This window comes from Ornithorhynchus anatinus, chromosome 13 (genome assembly GCF_004115215.2).
Source record: "Ornithorhynchus anatinus isolate Pmale09 chromosome 13, mOrnAna1.pri.v4, whole genome shotgun sequence".
Taxonomy (NCBI): Eukaryota; Metazoa; Chordata; class Mammalia; order Monotremata; family Ornithorhynchidae; genus Ornithorhynchus; species Ornithorhynchus anatinus.
Genome location: NC_041740.1, coordinates 8,097,028 through 8,117,825, shown reverse-complemented (window position 1 = coordinate 8,117,825; position 20,798 = coordinate 8,097,028). Strand labels below are relative to the sequence as shown.

Genomic DNA, 20,798 nt, shown 5'->3' with positions numbered 1-20,798 from the left:
CTACCCTGTGTGACTCAACCTTAAGTTGGACTTGTCGATGAATTGGACTATTTATATATGCCATTTGCATAAGCTGAGATAGCTAGAAAAATCCAAAGCAGCTTGATATTTTTAAGCTTCTTTTTCTTAGAACCAACTCTTCACGGATGGCTTTTAGTAATGTGAGGGTTACTATTTCCATTCAAGTTAACTTCATTGATGACATTAGTAGTAGTATTGCTATTTAGTGAGCCCTGTATTGAGCACTTGGGAAATACAAGAGAAGCCGAAGACGTGTTGTACTGTCTACAAGTAGCTTCCATTCGAATGGGGGAGACAGATACAGGGGTATTCCCAAGAAGTGGAATCAGAATCAACACAATTGAATATGCAAGACTATAAACTCCTGGAGGGCAGGGATTACATCTACCTACCCTACTGTATGGTACTCTCCCAAGTGCTTAGTATAGTGCTCTGGACACAGTGAGTACTCAATAAACACCATTGACTGAGATGTGGGGTGAGAAGTGGTCCGGGGCTCCCATATAATAATAATAATAATGTTGGTATTTGTTAAGCGCTTACTATGTGCAGAGCACTGTTCTAAGCAATGAGGTAGATACAGGGTAATCGGGTTGTCTCACATGGGGCTCACAGTTAATCCCCATTTTACAGATGAGGTAACTGAGGCATAGAGAAGTTAAGTGACTTGCCCAAGGTCACCCAGCCGACATGTGGCAAACCCATGACCTCTGACTCCCAAGCCCGGGCTCTTTCCATTGAGCCACATATCAAAGCACAAATTCATTCCTCCAAGAGAAACCAGAAAACTAAGGAAATTCAATAGGTTTCTTATGAAAAAATAAGGAGTTGGGCCAAAAAGAAAAAAAAACAGGGTCCTAGTAGTAGCAGTAATAGCATTTATGGACCCCCACTGGGTGCAGTGGACTCTACTAAACACTAGGCACAAATTATCTGTCTACAGGAGCTTATACTGTAGTGGGAGTGACAGATATAAGTATTTACAGAGCACTCAAAAAAAATATTTGAGGATAGAATTGAAAAAGAGTATCTACATGAGTGCTGAAGATGGCTAGGAGTACTGCAAGTCTGTTTGAAAATAAAAACAAAACAATCATGAAAGAAGCAGGTGAGGAAGCTACAGAGGATGGAATATCCTCTATGTGGAAAGTGAGATTACACAGACATCCAGTGTTCGAAACACAATGGGGAAAGGTCAGGAGGAAGCGAAGATATAACAGGTTGGATTGGCACTGCAAGGGAAAGTTGGTTAGGAGAATCGGCCTTCTCCCCACTTAGAGTCCTTCTTGCCAGGTAAAACTCAGCCTGGTGGGAAAAGATGCCTCTTCTTTTCAAGCACTCTTCCATTTCCTTTTGCTTTCAAACCATGGACTCTATTGCCCTTCCCATTCCCTGAAGGAGTCAAATGGGGTTTGTCTCTAATATCCTTCTCTTAGTTATCTTATCTTGAAAATCCTGATCCTTTTGGAACTCTCTACTGCCTCTGAAATCATTCCTTCCTGCCCTTCTATTCCTTCTATTGCCCTTCCCATCCCCCAAAAGAGTCAAATGGGGTTTATCTTTTCTGTCTGTCTCCCCCGATTAGACCGTAAGCCCGTCAAACGGCAGGGACTGTCTCTATCTGTTGCCGACTTGTTCATTCCAAGCGCTTAGTACAGTGCTCTGCACATAGTAAGCGCTCAATAAATACTATTGAATGAATGAATACCTTTCTCTTAGTTATCTTATCTCGAAAATCCTGATCCTTTTGGAACTTTGCACTGCTTCTGAAATCATTTCTTCCTGCTATCCTTCCTACTAACCAAGACATCTTTATCTGAAGAGGGAGCCCTCTTCTCACAGGCCTGTGTCTGCGTTCCTCATCCACCCAGGAGAGCCTCCTTGCCTCATATTTCAGCCCTATGTGTTTCCAAGATTCAGATATATAGTCCTCACTCTCTTGGGGATTGCAAGGATTCTAAGAGCAGTAGAGTTAGTTTTCCCATTTTATGGGCTTTGAGTTTTGGAAGAACCCCAGGTTCCAGAAAACTTGGGATGTAGATCGTTAGCCTTGACCAACCCCTCACATCTACACAAAATGATTTCTTCCAATACCGTGTCGGACCCAAGCAGATGTGCACTGTGGGAACGACGTGGAATCCAAAATGTGGAATGAAAACACTCTTGACCGAACCGACTGTCCTGAAAACCCTGAGGCACACCCAACAGAACCAAGAAGGGAAGAACGTCCCCTTGGAATGGGAGGGAGCCGGGTACTGAACGTTTGCGATCGAAGCCGGAAACCCCAGCAAGTAGCAGGCATCTTGGTGAGAGTCACCACCATTCTCTGCGTTTTTATATGGTGCCAGACACTTAAAAAAAAAACCACGGCAGTCCAGTTGAAACAAAACAGGAGTTAGCTTCTTCAGGGAATAAAAATAAGTGTGCTGTGCTCGATCAAAAGGGATAGGTAGTTTGGGGATGTTTTCAAAGCTTCTAAAAATAGGCCCCAGTCTCAGAACAATTGGCATGGTTTGAACTGCTCCCTTTCTCTGCTGTCCTACCACCTTGGAGCTGGACCAGCCACCTAGAACTTGTTTTGAACTTCATTATTTTCTTTTAATTGTAGGTGACTAGAGAGAGCAGCAAATCTCCTTTTTTGAGAGCCAGGCAATGCCATGTCCCTGGGAACAGAGCCAGGAATAGGAAACCTTTCTTGCCCGCTGCTCTACACCAACAAAGGCAGCAAGTGAAGGGCAGCAGTTTCTCCTGGGCCAGTCCCCAGCAGAACATAGTAGGAGCCCTGGAGCTAAGACTTTTAGCAGTTCTGACCTTCACCGAGTTGCTGTGCTGGGGAGGGAAGGGTAGAGAACATATCACTTCTACCTTTTCCTTCTCAAACGCTTAGTAAAGTGCATTACACCCAGGGGATGTTCAGTAAATACCATTACTATTACTAGGTTGGCCTCTGGTGCGTGGAACCTGAAATGTCTTAACTTCCATCTTTCCTCACCCCATCACCTGGGAGGACACCTGGGCTGCCACTGCTCTGTTAGAAATTTAAGTCTCTGCAAATTTAGGCACCCACTAAAGTCTAATGTTCTTTTTAAATAAGGTGGAAATGAGCCAATTTTTGGAACCTCTTGCCTGGAAGCAGCAGCAGCGGCATAGTCTTTCCAACATTATTTACTTGAATCCTCTGACTGTAAGCTCCCTGTGGGCAGGAAATGTCTGTTTATTGTTATACTGTACTCTCCACATGCTTAGTACAGTGCTGTACACACAGTAAGGGCTCTGTGAATATGACTGACTGAATCCATTCTGTTCTGGTGAGTGACTTTGGCTAGGCAGGCCCTGCCCTAGCTCACACCTCTGCTTCTCTGCTTCAAGAACCTCTAGAACACCTTTCTTTGAACTGGATTTCCTCAGTTCTGCCTATTGTGATTCAACCACTACTGGGTGTGAAAGCCTAGTTGTCACATGAACTCAGGAAATACAGAGAGCTCCCCAGTGGTGCAGCGGTTATGTTCTGATGAATATCATGTTGGAGGAAGATCATGTCAGAGCAATCATTGATTTAATGGCCTGGGAGCAGATGGGGATACTGTGGCTAACATTTCTGGCAGCATGGCTTAGCAGAGAGAGCACGGGCCTGGGAGTCCGAGGACCGAGTTCTAATCTTGACTCTTCCTGCTGAGTGATCTCGGACAAGTCACTTACCTGCTCTGAGCCTCAGTTTCCTTGTCTATAAAATGGGGATTCAATACCTGTTTTCCCTCCCACTTAGACTGTGAGCTCCAGATGGTAGAGGGACTGATCATCTTGGCACATAGTAAGCACTGATTAATTTTTTAGATAATTAATAAGTTTAAAAATAGAGAATCTCTGCCCAGTGCACCTATTTCCAGAACAGACATTAATAATTCACTATTCTTTCAAGTCCATCAAGCCAGTGGACAGTGATGGTTGGACAGTGCCCTGGAACACAAACTGGAAATCTTGTCTGGTGTTCCCCAGCACAAACAGATCTCTCTGTGGCCCTTGAGGTAATAGAAACTTTTGGGGCTCTCTCTCTTGAAAAGATCTTGTCTCTTAATGATCCTCATTTCCATCTCGCTATCCAAGCCATAGTTGTCCCTGTCCTAATTCATTTTCTCTGGCAAAGACTGCTCCCTAATTTACAGATCAAGCAACTGATGAAAAAAACTGCAAGTAAAGCGAAAGAAATGAAATTTATTTTTCAAGCATCTCCTCTCCTTCAATGAGCATCATGTACAGAGCTGCTGGCGGACTGCCTTGATTGAATCACTGTGGACAAAAATTTCCTTCCCTTCCTAGCATGGTTCAGAATGTTGCCTTAATCCTTTCGTTCATCCCACTCCTCCCCCTCTAAATGAGGCTCTCTCACGGAGAGAATTCTACTGTTAGGGCTATGTTTTCACAGCGATTGCCGAAGGACAGTCACACAGTCATCAAGACCAGCAGATCAGCTGACTAAGCATTCTTTGAGAATAACTGATTGTGGCTATAAAAAGCTACATAGCCTCACCTGGCTCGCCTTCCTTTCCTAAACTTGAAAGCTCATTGCTGAAGTCACAGTGCTCTTTCTTGTGCCTTACATTGAGGCCACAGTTCACCAGCTCATCAATCAAAGGTATTTATTGACCACTTCCTGTTTACAGAGCATTGTAGTTCAATACTATGGAATGCGTAGAAGAGACCCTTGCTCTCAAGGAGCTACAAGCCAGAGGGAGAGACAGACATTAAAATATATTACAGATGGGTATGTACCTAAAGTGTCATGGGGGAATAGGGTAATATCAAAGTGCTTAAGGGGTACAGACCTAAGTCCATAGGTGTCCTCGACGTGAGAAGTTAATCAGGGAAGGCCTCTTGGGGGAGATAAGATTTTTGTAGGGCTCTAAAGATGGGAAAGTCATGGTCAATTCAAAAATCAAAAGTGTGATTTCTTGCAAAGTGTATTGAGCTCTCATTAACCATTAGCTCACCGAGGGCCGGGAATTTGTCTACCAACCATGTTGTATTGTACTCTCTCAAGTGCTTCATACAGTGCTCTGGTAAAATCAAAAGTGTGATTTCTTGCAAAATGTATTGAGCTCTCATTAACCATTAGCTCCCTGAGGGCTGGGAACGTTTCTACCAACCATGTTGTATTGTATTCTCTCAAGGGTACAGTGCTCTGCCCACAATAAGTGCTCCCCAAATACTAGTGATTGAATGATTGCTTGTAGGAAGAGTGCTAGAGATAAGGGGAAATATTGAGCAGCTTGGGATAGCTCTTTGGATTCTCTTTGACTACTTCTACCCCAAAGCATGTCCCGGTGTCTCCGGGGTGAGCACTTGTGCTAAGTCGATAATATTTCCAGTCTCTAGCGGGTCACTGCTGCCTAGGAAGCTTCATGGAGCAGTCCTCAAGTCCAGCCTGGGTGGCACTGGCTTAGAGGAGGGCTGAGTCCCTTCCCTCTGGACCCCCCCCGGCAACAGGTATCCATGAGACCCTTCAGGGCTAAGGTCGGTGAACGAAATCCTCCAGTGCCAAGTCCCAGCTGATTTTGGCCCTTTCAGTCAAACCCAAAAAACTTCAAAATTTCCAGAACCTTATAGTTTGAAGCCAATGGCAGCTTCTGGTTGCTCTGAAATGATACAGATAATAATTATTATTATTATTATTATGGTACTTGTTAAGTACTTACAATGTGCCAAGCACTGTTTTAAGCACTGGGGTAGATACAAGTTAATCAAGTTGGACCCAGTCCCTGTCCCATATGGGGCTCGTGCTCTTTTCTCCATTTTCCAGATGAGGTAACTGAGCAGTGAAGTGACTTGCCCAAGGTCACAAAGCAGACATGTGGTGGAACCGGGGTTAGAACCCAGGTCCTTTTGACTCCCAGACCCGGGCTCTATCCACTAGGCCACGATACAGATGGGCACAGGATCCTCTGTGGAGATGGATGATGGTTGTCCCCGGGTGGACTCTGCATGGCTCTTCTACACGGCGAGATGCCATCTTCACATTCTTATGCAACCCTCCAGGCTAGGGTGGCAGTCCATATGCCGACATTATTTTAGAAGGGAAAATCCAAGCCTCTTCCTGCCAAGGGATCCAGGCTCACTAAGCAACGGCCCCACTTTTGTTTGAGCTTCAATTTCACACAAGGTAGCTAAGCAATCTGCAATCCCACTTCCTGTTATTTCTTCCTTTCTGAACGTTGGGTATCATTCTGTGGATACCATTCCCAGACTGCTTGAAAATTCATGCAAATATTTTCTTTTCTGATTTACCTCACTAATGCTATGGTGCTCACATTCCTGGTGCTCTCTCCCTCTGCCCTTTCTTACAATTGTCTCTAGCCTTGCGGATATTCATTGAGCACCCTCTTTGATCCAGAAAAACGCCTGCCAAAGGCTCTGTTTCCTCCCTGCTCTTTTTTGGTTGTTGTTGTTCCATCATTGCTAGCCTTCAGCCGCAAGACTTTTCTCTGCTCCAAACTCTGTCTCATCTCTTGTAGTTGCCACAGGAACTCTCCTGAGCAAATCCTCCTTTTTAGGAGTCCCACAGTACTCCTGGGAGATAGATTGGTGGAAGACACTATCATCATCCCTACTTTACTGATGAGGGTACTCATGTTGAGACTGCCTATCATCAAGAAAATGGTTTCTTGGATCAAGATGCCAGGTGGCAGAGAAGCAGCATGGCACAGTGGATAGACCACGAGCCTGGGAGTCAGAGGATGTGGATTTTAACCCCGGTTCTGCCCCTTTATCTGCTGTGATCTTGGGAAAGTCATTTGACTTCTCCATGCTTCAGTTACCTCATCTGCAAAATGGGGATTGAGACTGTGAGCCTCACAAAGTACAGGGACTGTATCTAATCCAATTTGCTTGTTTCCACCCCAGCACTTAGTACAGTGCCTGGCACATAGTAAGCACTTAAATACTATAATTATTATCATCTTAATGCGAATGGCCTAGTGAAAAGAGCACAGGCCTGGGAGTCAGAGGACCTGGGTTCTAATTCCAGCTCCGCCACTTGTCTTCTCTGTGATCTTGACCAAATCATTTCATTTCTCTGTGTGTCAGTTCTCTCATCTGTACAATGAGGATTAAGTCCTACTCTACTTATCTACTTAGACTGTGAGCCCCATGTGGAACAGGGACTGTATCCAACCAGAATATCTTGCATCTACCCCAGGGCTTAGTAAATACCTTAATTAAAAGGCCTGGTCCCTCCCCTCAAGGAGCATACAATCTAATGGGAATGACAAAAGAACTACAAATTTTAAACTTATAATTCATCTTGAAATAAACTTTCAAAATGAGCTTCCATTTTAGTCAAGTGATCTCAGGTCACCTGAATGCCAATTTTATTGTACTGATGACATAATCAAAATTGGTGGGTTTTCCAAATACCTCACTACATTTTCTTTATGTAATTACAACTTAAGGGACAGAGAAGTGTTTTAAAACTCCATCCTTGGAGCAGATGGGGAACATATCTATCAATTCTGTTATATCGTACTTTCCCAAGCACTTAGTACAGTGCTCTGCACACAGTGAGCATTCAGTAAATACAATTGATTGATACAGTTTATCAGTAATTGAGTCAAGACCTCCCCTCTTTTGTTCATCCGTGACAGTCTCTTTTGACGAGACACCCTTCCCTTTTAGCTCCCAAGACTGTCATTAATATCAGTTGTTGCTCTTCCTGAAATTAGTCTTTGCGGTTGGCATAGAAATGACTTTCTCTATTGAAGCTAAGGGCTTAGATAATGCATGTCTTTAATTCTATCTCCAGTAGAAAAATGATTCCATTTGTTTATATTTTGTGGTTGAGGCATTACTAAAAAAGACGCAAATACCGACATGGGAAATTTTAGCTGAATTATTTATGGCCACTTAAAATTGTAAACTATGAAACAGAAAAATATTTTGAATCATATCACTTTGAAGAACAGGGCAGGTTGTTTGATTCACACCCCAGTAGCAGAGATTGGACCAATCATATCTTCCCACACTGCCTTTGTTTCCTGGTGACCTCCAGCAGTAGACTACTTAGTGGCAATTTGAGCTTAGCCTTTGGTCAACAAAAGCCCTGTAGCAAAACGCGAAATTCACTAGTAAAATAATTACTTTAATAAAGCATCTCTGGGGGCTGGATAAACTCTATGCCTGCTTAAAGACCAAACCATTGAGATTTTGAGAGGTATGAGCAAAGTTAAAATATCTGACCTTTTCTTTCTTCTGGGAATCATTCTAAGTCCCTTGTAGCATGTCATTTTGCAAAATGTGGCCCCAAGATCACCTCTGGGGAGGCAGACCTTTGTACTTGAAACCTTAAGCAATTATTATTATGCTTAATTTTTCTGGTTGAGGCTAACCTAAAGACTATGCTTCTGGCCCACTGGGATACTAATTGCTGAATGGCTTCTATGAGCTGTAAACATAATTAATCACCATCACACCCTCTGAAGTCACTAGAACTTATCTAAATGCTTGGGGAAAAGAGATGGGGCTGAGAAACCACACTGCGTAAGCTAATTCAAGTTTGATCTATTCTCTTTGAACATGTGCAGTCAATTACATTTTTTGATTTCTACAGGTGGGCTGTATTACAGAACTGGAAGTTGCCTAGGGCATCCACATTAACTTACCTGGATTCTGGTCCCTCCAAATGTGGGACATCATCTAACACAGAGGGGCAATTAGAACTACAGATTTTATTTGTGTGGTTTAATTGCTATTACTGTATAGGGTGTATAGTTTTGCTATATAAAACAAGTGTGGGTTGTGAAAATGAGAAACTGCCAAGGGAAAAACAAAACCTATGGAAAATGTTTTCACTTGGCAGTTTGAAATAATGGGAGCGTGAGCTCCTTAAGGGCAGGGAACATATCATTTCTTTATTCTTTGCTTCCCAAATGCCTAGTATAGTACATCACCCCAAGTAGGTGCTCAACAAATGATAATGATACTACTATGGCTATTACTGCTACTGGGGAAAAAAGCAAGACACAGTAAATCTAATTTTAAAAGCCTGCAGGCCAAAATAGGAGGTACTAGGACTTCTGAGATGCCTCGTGCCCTTAGATTAAGGAATTTCATTTCCTTCCTCCAACAAAGTGCCCACCATGGTTCCTCTTTAATCAACCAATCAATGAATTGTATTTATTGAGCACTTACTTTGTACAGAGAACTGTACTAAGCACTTGGAAGAGTAAGTGTTGGGGATGGATGAAGGTACTAATGAGTTAAAAATAGGTTTTGCATTGACGGGACTTAGTGTGGTAGGAATGGTTTCCCAGGGGTGAAACTTCAGAAAAGGCTTTGAAGATACGGAGGACTGTGGTTTAGCAGATTTGAATGGGGAGGGAGTTCCAGCCCAAGGAAAAGGATTTAACCAGGAGCTGGAGGGGGCATTGTCTAGTGTCTGAGAGAAGTGTAGCAGGCAAGGTAGAGAATAGCAAGCAAAGAGAGTGGTTATGCAAGAAGGAGAAAGCTGTATGGAGAACCTTGAAGTTGATGGTATGATTTTCTTCTTGATGTTGATGGAAAATGGAGGGGTTTTGTTTTGCTTTATTTTGTTTCTGTAGAGTGGAGTGATAAGCCAAATGTTTTAGAAAGACTATCCTGGGCAATGGTGTGAAGTGAGACTGGGTGGTTAATGAGGAGGCAGATACAAAAGTTTAATTGTGAGATAAAAGCTTGAACCTAAATAACATACACTTTCTGCTTCTCAAATTATAAACCCAGACTTTCGTGATTTAAAAAAAATTCCCTTCCCATTTAAACAGCCCAGACCACAGCTCTTCCCATCTTCAAAGGTCTTCTAAAACCCTACCTCTTCCAGGTGGTTTCCCCTTCTACACTGTAAGCTCCTTGTGGGCAAGGAATGTTTCTACCGGCTCAGTTGTATTGTACTCATGCAAGCATTTAGTAAGTACAGTGCTTTGCACTCATTATGCATTGAATAAATACAGTTGATTGATTTCCACAATTTATTTTCTCCCCAAACCGTAGCTTCCCAACTGCAAACATATACTTCTCAAGCCACCAGGGCACATATGTACTTTTTGATCTACTCTTTAAGTACTTATTTATTCACGTATCCATCATCTTTCCCTAGACTTGGCATAACCATTTAACTATTTTTAAATCTCTTTTTACTCTTAACTGTAAGTCACCTTGTAGTCGTCTGTCTTGGTTGGTACATTACTAGCTCCTAGGGAAGGATTGTGTCTTTTACCTCTATTGTTAAGTCCCAAGTAATCATTAATAATAATGTTGGTATTTGTTAAGCGCTTACTATGTGCCGAGCACTGTTCTAAGCGCTGGGGTAGACACAGGGGAATCAGGTTGTCCCACGTGGGGCTCACAGTCTTAATCCCCATTTTACAGATGAGGTAACTGAGGCACCGAGAAGTTAAGTGACTTGCCCAAAGTCACACAGCTGACAAGTGGTAGAGCCGGGGTTCGAACCCATGACCTCTGACTCCAAAGCCCGTGCTCTTTCCAGTGAGCCACGCTGCTTCTCTAATTACAGTGCCATGCCTACAGTATTGACTGTTTGGTTGGCAAGCTGGTCACCCAGTTGTAATGGTCTTTGTTATGTTAATCCAGGTTGGTTAGCAAGCTGGTCACCGGTTGTAATGGTCTTTGTTGTATTAATTCAGGTATGTCTGAATACACTTATGAATTGATCTAGTTAGATGCTGTCTTAGTTGATAATGTCTGTTTCATTTGCTTAGTTGAACGCCTTCCCCCTGTGTGGTCTCTGTTAGATGACGATAACAATGGACTCTATGCAAAGCCTGTCATGGTTATAAATAAAAACTCATTTCATGTCAATGGGCTCCCCAGGAACTCTGCATTTACCAAACCAGATCCTTTCAGGATATAAGCTTCAGCTCTCTAAATGGAACGTCCCAGGTTCATGCACCTCTCCAAAGGGTCTGCCTTTTTTCAAGGACAAGCTTTTCACCAGTGGCTAAACCTGGCTCAAAAATCTAAACTCTGACCGAAACCTCTTAAAATCCCAGGATTACCAGAAAAACATCAGATTGGTCATCAATTACTGAGATATTTTTACCCCTCGCAAACAGTAGGAACAGAATAACCAAAAACAGGTGCTGCATCCTTATGGCAACTGTTGCTGTATTTTCATTCTAAGAGAAAGGGGACCTGCCGCCTGATTAGCTAATTAGTGGGCTTTTCCATCTGTGCAGCCTCTCAAAGTGACATTAACTGATTATTTTGGCTCTTTCCCTTCAAGCGGTCCTTCGCTGAAATGGCTTTCACATGTGGACTGGTAACTACTCCCCCCGCTGCCACCACCTCTTATTTCCTTTATCTCTTTCTGCTTCCAGCATGCAGTGGTGTTTGGGACAACCTGACATGCTGGCGCCCTGCCGACATCGGCGAGACTGTCACTGTCCCCTGCCCAAAAGTCTTCAGCAATTTTTACAGCTTTAAAACAGGTACAGTGTGTTGGGTCTCAAATTCTGGTCTCTCCCATCTGCCTGTTCTGGAGCTGGTCATGTCTTCCAATAAGAGCTCCCTCGGGGCCATTTTTCTCTCTACTTGCTTCCAACTGCTCAGTGAAAATGCAGAGTAGCTTCCAGTTGGGGTGATAAATGTTAGTTTTTAGAGTAAAGGAGAAAATAGAGCTTTCTGATCGGGACCGTTCGCCTTAGATCAGAAGGAGAAGAAGAGAGGCATCTGGGGAGAGTCCAATAGAAGGTAGCATTCAAATAACAGACTGTAAAGACCACAGTAAGTAGACAAACCCCGACCTCGTAATATAAAGTAGGCTGCAACTGAGAGGGGACTGAACACTTGATTCCAGAATTTGGCTGTAGGTATTAATAAGGATGCCTGCAGCTTCCAAAAGCTCCTTAGGTGAGAGGCTCCGGGCATTTTCAGGGACTAGAGAAGTTATTCTCATTTCATTATCGTCATCAACTATATTGATCAAATGCCTACTGTGTGCAGAGCACCTATTAGAACAAGCACATGGGAAATCTGCAGAAGTAAACAATGTGATTCCCACCTTCCAGGGTTTTACAGTTTCATGGAAAACATCCCAGGTTTGGAAAGTCGTTCTGTGAATCAATTGCATTATCTGTTCCCCTCACAAATCCCTTCTCTTGAATGACTTTGAATATTTTCCAGTTTCCTGCCTTCTGCACCCCATTAAATTCTACCAAAATTACAGACAGAAAAGATGTACCTGAGAGGCACCCTTGTCCCTAGAGTCTAGGAAAACAATTCTCAGTGGGAAAAGTTGGAAGAATTTATTTACTTCTGCTTAGAAGCCACCCAGAGGGCTTGTCCAGTAATTCCCCAAGCTATGGCTCCTCCGTCCTGGAAATTGAGGGACTAAATGGTTTACATGTCAGAGCCTCTACCACTCACCTTGCAGAACAGAGTCCCTTCCCAAAGGGTACCGGTTTCACCTGGCTTCATCTCACCACAGAGTTGCCATTTTCCTCTCCATCTCAGCAAAGATGGTCACCTCAGGACCAGAGCCCTACTGAGCTGGGACTTGAACCTTTTAGTAGAGTAGTAGTAATAGAATTTATTAAGCAACTAATTTGCAAAAGCACTGTACTAAGTGCTGGGGAAAAAAATCCACAGGACAGAAGTAGACAAGAGCCCGGCCCTCCAGGGCCCAGTGCTTTTTGCAGACTGAGTGTGATAATTGTTTAAGCACCTTGCAGTATGGACATTTGTCATCACCTGTTCTAAGGAACCCAAATAATTCTTTCAGACCTAAGTTTTTCTGAATCCCCTCGAGTTTAATAGCATATCTTTGGCTCCAATTCTACTCTTAAAAACTAGAAGTGAATTGACACCCTTGAGAGCCTCTCTAATGTGAGGTCAGGATATACAAAGTGTTCTTCCAGGGAAGCAAAATCATTTTGGGGATTTTTATTCTGCCATTATTCAGCCTGGCAGATATCCAGACATAGGGGAAGAAGGGAGGAAGTGGGGGAAGAGCACCCCAGAAGAGCTGCCTCAAATTCTCCAGCCAGAGCTCTGCCCTGAAACTCCCACTTATGCGGGTTCACACCTCCCCTCACCCACCACAAACAGGAGTAAAGTGGGCTGTGGAGTGTCTTCAGGCTCAGGCCTGGTCCATATCTGGTGTTCTGTGAATCACTGGGGAGTCCTCTTAATGGAAGATGAGAGCTCTTGTCTGCTATAGGCATTTTGTTTAATGGTTTCACTTCAAAGCAAATATTCGACCTGAAATCTCTGGGAGTTTTTCAGTGTTGGTCTTTCTACACAGGTAAAAGATTCTGAACTTTTCCCAGTGATGGGTAATCGCAGCTAAATGCATTTTAAAACAATACAAAATGGATTTCAAGTGCTTCACTCTGGAAATACGTAGGTTACTAATGGATGACATAAATCTATAGGGAAAGGCCTGTGATAGAAATGCACTGAGTCTTGTAGATGGGATAAGAATCCCCACTATATCAGTGCACACTTACTAAGCACACATTGTGCCTGGTGCTGAACTGAGATGATTCAGCAGTGATGGTGATGGAGGGAGTACAGAGGCAAAGAGCAGGCTGCACGCACGCATGCATGCACACACACACACACACACACACACACACACCCCATAGTTAAAAACCCATTGCCTCCCATTTTCCTACCCCTTCTGCTTCTCTTCCCCTCCTACCTCTCATCTCCACTAAACTAAAGATGCAGTGGTAAAAATGGAAAAATTCACATGAAGGGCATTCAGAAAAAGATTGAAAGGCAATTAGCCTTATGAATAGCTCTGCTTTGATAAAATGGTTTATTGAATTTCATCAAAGGCATTAGTTAATGCTTTCTCTGGATTGAAAGCACTTACCCGGATATGGATCAATCTCTTTCGATTATCCACTAAGCGAGGAGTCTAATACAGTCAATTCTTTGGGCTGATGGAGAACAGGGATAATAGTATGGATCATTAGAATCAACCAAGTCCAAATCCTCCTCTTCACCCACAGTCCCGATCTTCATTTCCAACACACTTTTTAACCAAGCAGCCAAATTGGCCAATTTGAGTTTTACCTGATCTTTCAGCCTCTGACCTCTGTTCAACGGAGGTGCTAAAAACCTGTGAATCACTGAAGAGAAGCCACAACCATGTCATCAGTTTCTCATTCGGCAGAGACAGTCACCCAGTAACATTTCCATTTTGGGCAGTTCTCAGAGGTCTCTCAAAAGGCTACTTTTTGCCAAGGTGACAGATACCTTGCTGGCAAACACATTTTCAAGGACCCAAGGGTCATATTTTGGTTTTTGACTAGAGTTTTAACTTTTGTATTACAGGAACTATTAGCAAAAATTGTACAAGTGATGGGTGGTCAGAGATGTTTCCAGATTTCATAAATGCCTGTGGTTATACGGACAGTGATGATGATGATATTAAGGTAAGAAGTGATCACTGTTTGCTCTTGTGATTTTTATTCTAGGCAATGTCATTTCAGTCATCTAATCTAATCCAGAAATAAGATGAAAAGGTTTATTCCTCTTCCCTGGAGCCTTTAAATACTTTTTTCTTAGGTAGTCGATATGTCTCCTAGCTTGTGTTTATATGTTTCATGTCAGCATATTTTTGCTACGACTATTAAATGAGTTTTTCCCCTTAACTAAATTCAGTGGAAAGTGATATAACCAATTTTAAGTACTTTTTGGAAGTGAAAATGGTGAATCATTTTTGGAAAAAAATCACATCCCAGTTTCCACCAACCCATTTCCCTTCAGTCCTCCCTCCTGTCCTCCCTCAAGCCAACTCCATTTTCTTCATTAAGTAGGAGCCGCAGCCAGTGTTGGTGATTCTACAGGGCTCATTTGCCGGCCTGATTTTCATAAGGCACTATAGAGCAGGAAGGAGTCACATTAATTGTGAGACTTTATTGGGGTAACCCGATTTTCATAAGCACCCACAGCCATTTCCTGCAGACTGCTTGTAAGCTCCTTGAGGGAGGGATGGTGTTTACCAATTCTATTATATTGTATTCCCCCAAGCATTTAGTACAGTGTTCTGCATAAAGTTTATACAGTTCTGCATAAACAAATCCCATTAGAGAAGTGTGGAAAGAGCACTGGCTTAGGAGTCAGAGGTCATGGGTTCTAATCCCTGCTCCGCCATCTGTCAGCTGTGTGACTTTGGGCAGGTCATTTGACTTCTCGGTGCCTCAGTTACCTCACCTGTAAAGTGGGGATTAAGAATGTGAGCCTCACATAGGATAACCTGATTACCCTGTATCTACTTGTCGGCTGTGTGACTGTGGGCAAGTCACTTAACTTCTCTGGGCCTCAGTTCCCTCATCTGTAAAATGGGGATTAAGACTGTGAGCCCCACGTGGGACAACCTGATTCCCCTATGTCTACCCCAGCGCTTAGAACAGTGCTCGGCACATAGTAAGCGCTTAATACCAACATTATTATTATTATTACCCCAGCTCTTAGAACAGTACTCAGCACATAATTAAGCGCTTAACAAATACCAACATTATTATTATTATTTTTTGATTTCCATCCAAGTTATCCCAGCACACTGGGGTTGGGGGCTGCATGATGTACATTTCCTCCCCCCAGTTTCTCAGGATACCTTGTGGTTGGCAGAGTTCTGCTGTTTCACAACGATAGTAGGCTGGAGCCTCATTTCAGCCCCGGAGGAAATAATGGCAATTTATTCTTCACCCCTCTCACCACAGTAGCTAAAAATAGTGTGGGACTACATTGTCTCAGCCACACAGACTCTCCATTGATCATATCACCTCTGATCAGGATGAAAAGACCTCTCATGGGGTCACCAAACATGTCCAAATCAGAACTCCTCATCTTCCCACCCAAACTTTGTCTTCCCCCGTCTTTCCAATCAGTGTAGAGAACACCACTACCCTCACTATCTCACAAGCCTGTAACCTTGAACAGAGTCTTTCCAAAACACTGACCCCAGGTGGGTCTTCAATCCCACATTTCAAAGGGATGGTTTACCTTTTTTAAAAATATATATATATATGGTATTTGCTAAGCGCTTACTGTGTGTCAGGCACTCCACTGTACTAAGCACTGGGGTAGATACAAAGTAATTCATTCAATAGTATTTATTGAGCGCTTACTATGTGCAGAGCACTGTACTAAGCGCTTGGAATGAACAAGTCAGCAACAGATAGAGACAGTCCCTGCTGTTTGACGGGCTTACAGTCTAATCGGGGGAGACGGACAGATGAGAACAATGGCAATAAATACAGTCAAGGGGAAGAACATCTCATAAAAACAATGGCAAATAAATAGAATCAAGGCGATGTACATTTTGTTAACAAAATAAATAGGGTAATGAAAATATATACAATTTCACATTGGACACAGTCCATGTCCCAGAAGGGACTCACAGTCTTAATCCCCATTTTACAGATGAGATAACTGAGGCACAGAGATGTTAAGTGATTTGCCAAAGGTCACCCAGCAGACTAGTCGGGGAGCTGGGATTAGAACTAACTCCCAGGCCTGTGCTCAATCCCATAGGCCACGTTGCTTCTCCAAAGAGAGACCTTGCCAGTCTTTCCCTTTAGTGCAAGCTCTTTATGGGTAGGGAAGATGTCACTTCTCTGTTTTGAACCTTCCCAATGGTTCAAAACAGTGTCCAGTGCAATGGGTGTAATGCGATGTTTAGTGCACTCCATTCAGTGGACTCTCAATAAATTGTATTACTATTATTAACAATAATAATAAAAATTGTGGTATTTGCTAAGCTCTTTCTATGCCCCAGGCACTGTACTAAGCGCTGGGATGGATACAAGCAAATTGGGCTGGACACAGTCCCTGTCCCACATGGGGTGCACAGCCTTAATCCCCATTCTACAGATGAGGTAAATGAGGCACAGTGAAGTGAAGTGCCCAAGTTCTCACAGCAGGCAAGTGGCAGAGCTAGGATTAGAACCCAGGTCCTTCTGACTCCCAGGCTCATACTCTATCCATTAGGCGATGCTGTTTCTCTATTTTTATAGACACTAATTTAAAACTATCTTGACTTTCTTCCCTAGGTGGAGAAAAATATTACTTGTAGGTAAATGCAGTACTATGTAAATAGATCAAGTGCTTTGTTATTAGCAAGATAGGAACCACATTTCTAGAGGTGATCTTGGGAGGAACAGTTATTTGTTATTTCTAAAAATAACACCTCCATGTTGATATAGAGGTAAAATTGCAATGGCATTTCAACAGCTTTTGGGATTTGTAATAATAAAAGAACCTCGTATGGAGCTATTGCTCTCCAGCTACTTTTATGGTTTACAGTAGCGTTGTTGTTTTCCATGGCCCTGGGAAAGAACAGTGCACAGGAAACAGGGCTTTTTTTCCTATAGAAACAGCTCTCGGTGCTTCTGCTAATGGTAAGGTGACGGGCATCCCGCAAGCGTGCAGCAAATAGGCACCTCCTCTGTGATCTGTTCAGAATCCCCCAGCCCTGCCTTCCAGAACCTAGGTCTCTCTGACAGAGTTGGTCCTAAAAATCGATGTGATTTTTGAAACTGTAGACTGTAAGTTCCTCATGGGCCACGATTACATCAACCAACTCTGTTACACTGCACTTTTCTCAGCTCTGAGTACAGTGCTCTGCCCCTGGTAAACCCTCAAAAAATACCACTGATTGACTGAGAAAGGAAAATGCTACTTGAGGAAGCACAGCTGCTCTTTAAAATGTAAAATGAACCTGCCCTCCTCTGCTCCCTCCCCCCAGAAATTTCCTCTATTTGTACAGTTATCACTTTTCTTGAGATAAATTATTTGGAAGCTTGTTTGTTCGTTTAATGATAAACACCCCCTTCCTATGCAGTCACTGAGCCATTCACTTGCACACGAAAACGTAGCAACTGGCATTTCCTTCCATTTATTTTCTGATTAGAAGAAATATTGCTTCACTCTAATCAGAACATAACAAGAGCCAAGCAAATATTACAAATTAGGATGCCCCTCAGCGAATGGATTGATGGAGCTTCCTGGTATCAGTGTTGAATGGGCCTCAGTCCAGTCAGGAAGACTTCAGGGCCAAGAACCTGCATGAAGGAACTGAATAGAGACCTAGTGGTTTGCATAATGCCAAGCACCCTCTGTCAGCTGTGTTCCTGATGGGGCAAAGATTGCAACACCAAGTAGCCAGGCAGGGGTGCAATCCCTTGCAAAGTGTACACAAGAATTTTACATGCAAAATCTATATTCAGCTGGAGGAACACAGCATGGTGTCAGTGCCTTAACACCATGGACTAGTAGCAGGTGCCAAGGTTAACCCTGCTAACAGGGTTAGCTGCCACTGCAGTCTTCAAGAAGAAGCGTGACTTAGTGGAAAGTGCACGGGCTTGGGAGTCAAAGGACATGAGTTCTAATCCTGGCTGTGCCACGTGTCTGCTGTGTGACCTTGGGCAAGCCACTTAACTTCTCTATGCCTCAGTTACCTCATCTGGAAAACGGGGATTAAGACTAAGCCCCATATGGGACAACCTGATTACCTCGAATCTACCCTAGTGCTTAGAACAGTGCATAGTAAGCGCTTAACAAATACCACAGTTATTATTATTATTCAATTGCCCATGTTAGCTAGCTATTTTCAGCATACTTTCAGAGCCCATCCACCACGAGATGGTCTAGGTGGTTCTTCCGGCCTCCTTACACCCTCAGCATGGTGAGGCATGGGTTGCACTTTAGGGAGAAGTGGATGAGTATTTTAGTGTGGGAAAGGGGCAATTGACTAAACAGTAAAAAGGGCATAGGTTTACCTTATTTGGGTGGCTCTGAGGTTGTCTCCTTTTTGCAATAGGGAACAGTTAGTGATGTGAGTGTTTGCATTGAGGAAGCACTTCAAAATAGAACCAAAATCAAAATACAGCTTGGGTATTGGTCATGGTATGATAAATCAAGAAGATGATTATGGCGAGGAGGGGCTGTGGAGATCGTTCAGTTTAACGCATTCGTTATCAGTGCAGGGGAACGGCCAATCAACGACTGAACTGAATTCTCAGTTTGAAATAAATGGGGGCAGCCATGTTCCTTTGTTGGGTCACAAACAAAGATTTTAAAGCTGAGATATCCAGTTAAAGGAAAAGCATATTGATGGGAAAAAGTTGGGGTGGAAGTGGGCAGTAAATTAGATCTGAGATTGGAGCATGATCCTGAGATGGGCAAAGACCGTTTGGAGGCATTAGCATTAGAAATGGAGAAAACAAGTCTTTTCTCCTTTGGTGGCACTGATCACACTGCACTAGGGCACCCCACACTGATTGTGATTGAACTCACTGTCCCACAGAGAACAAGGCAGTGGAGGGAAATCAGAAAAAAGCCATCACTACCTGTTAATTTTCAGGGATATCGATGTTCAAAGTGTGTGTCCTAGTGGGTAGAGCACAGACCTGGGAGTCAGAAGCACCCTCGTCTGTAAAACGGAGAATAAGACTGTGAGCCCCATGTGGGACATCGACTCTGTCCAACCTGATTAGCTTGTATCTACCCCAGCACTTAGTATAGTGTCTGGCACATAGTAAGTGCTTAACAAATGTCATAAAAAAGTCCATCTAAGAGTTCATCATCTATAAGACCTTGGAAAGAAATGCATTTTCAGTCAGGAGAATCATAAAGTGGGATGGTAAATAGAATAAAAACGTGAGTACATTGTGTTTCTTTTCAATATTCAGCCACTTTAAAAAATTTCATCCCAACAGTGAGGTTTATTAGAGAACACAAGAGTTTTCTCAGAGAAATAACAGAAGCTCTATCATAATTCTCACCCCATTTGAAAGCATGCTATTAGAAATGTCAGCCTCTGGAAGAAAAGGGGTTCAAAGATGTTCAACTAGGCTTTTATAAGCCCAAGATTTCTGAGTCCTGGAGTAAGGCTGGCAGGAAATGGATACTTGATCTTATTTGTTGAGTTCCTCAAAAAGCAATGAAACAAAATGAAAGCAGACAAGGCTCTCTGCCACTGAGAAATTCTCTTCTGAAAACCTGTTTTTGGATTTCAGTTCCCAGTGCAACTCTCATTTCTAATTTGAGGAAAAGTTGGGTGGAATTGCTACCCAGAAAGCACACTGTTCTGTAAATGCATTGTGACATTGGTTGAAAATATTTACTTCTAATGTACAGATCTGAGAGTAGCCTTACTTTTAAAGCCCAAGAAACTGTTGTCTCAAAGTTTTACTGGATGACAGAAAGGCATCAATCAATAGTATCTATTGAGTGCTTACTATGTGCAGAACACTGTATTAACCCCTGGGAGAGTTCAATACAACAGAATTAGCAGACCCAATCCCTGCCCTGTCTACAGCGGAAAGCAGACATTAGTATAAATAGTCCATGGATGAGAACCAGAGCCATAGACCAAGATGTTGTGTGGTAAATGGCAGTGCATTCTGCCCACCCCGCCGCCCAATTTTTTAAAAATTGTTCTTGTTAAGGGCTTACTGTGTGCTAAGTCCCGCCGTAGATACAAGATCATCAGGTCGTTCACAATTCCTCTCTCACGTCAGGCTTACAGTCAGAGAGAGGAGTATTTAATTCTCATTTTGTGGATGAGGTGACTGAGGCACAGATAAGTTAAGCCATATGTACAAGTTCACACAGCAGACAAGTGGTGGATCTGGGATTAGAACTCAGGACTCGAGACTCCCAGAACCACGATCTTTTCACTAGGCCACACTGCTTCCCAAATGTTGGTCAATTGCTATTTCTGACACTGCCCGATTTAATGGCTCATTGCAAATTATTTCCCAGAGCTAGCTGAT

General features: G+C 43.0%; 1 protein-coding gene across 2 annotated transcripts in view; it reads left to right on the top strand.

Moving 5' to 3' along the window:
- Positions 1-20,798, top strand: part of VIPR2 (vasoactive intestinal peptide receptor 2) — an 87,089-nt gene that overhangs the window by 17,128 nt on the left and 49,163 nt on the right. For both annotated transcript variants that reach the window (XM_029078190.2, XM_029078189.2), the window contains exons 3-4: positions 11,385-11,495; positions 14,350-14,450. In XM_029078190.2, coding sequence (XP_028934023.1) covers positions 11,385-11,495; positions 14,350-14,450 — 212 coding nt within the window. The remainder of the gene's footprint in view (positions 1-11,384; positions 11,496-14,349; positions 14,451-20,798) is intronic.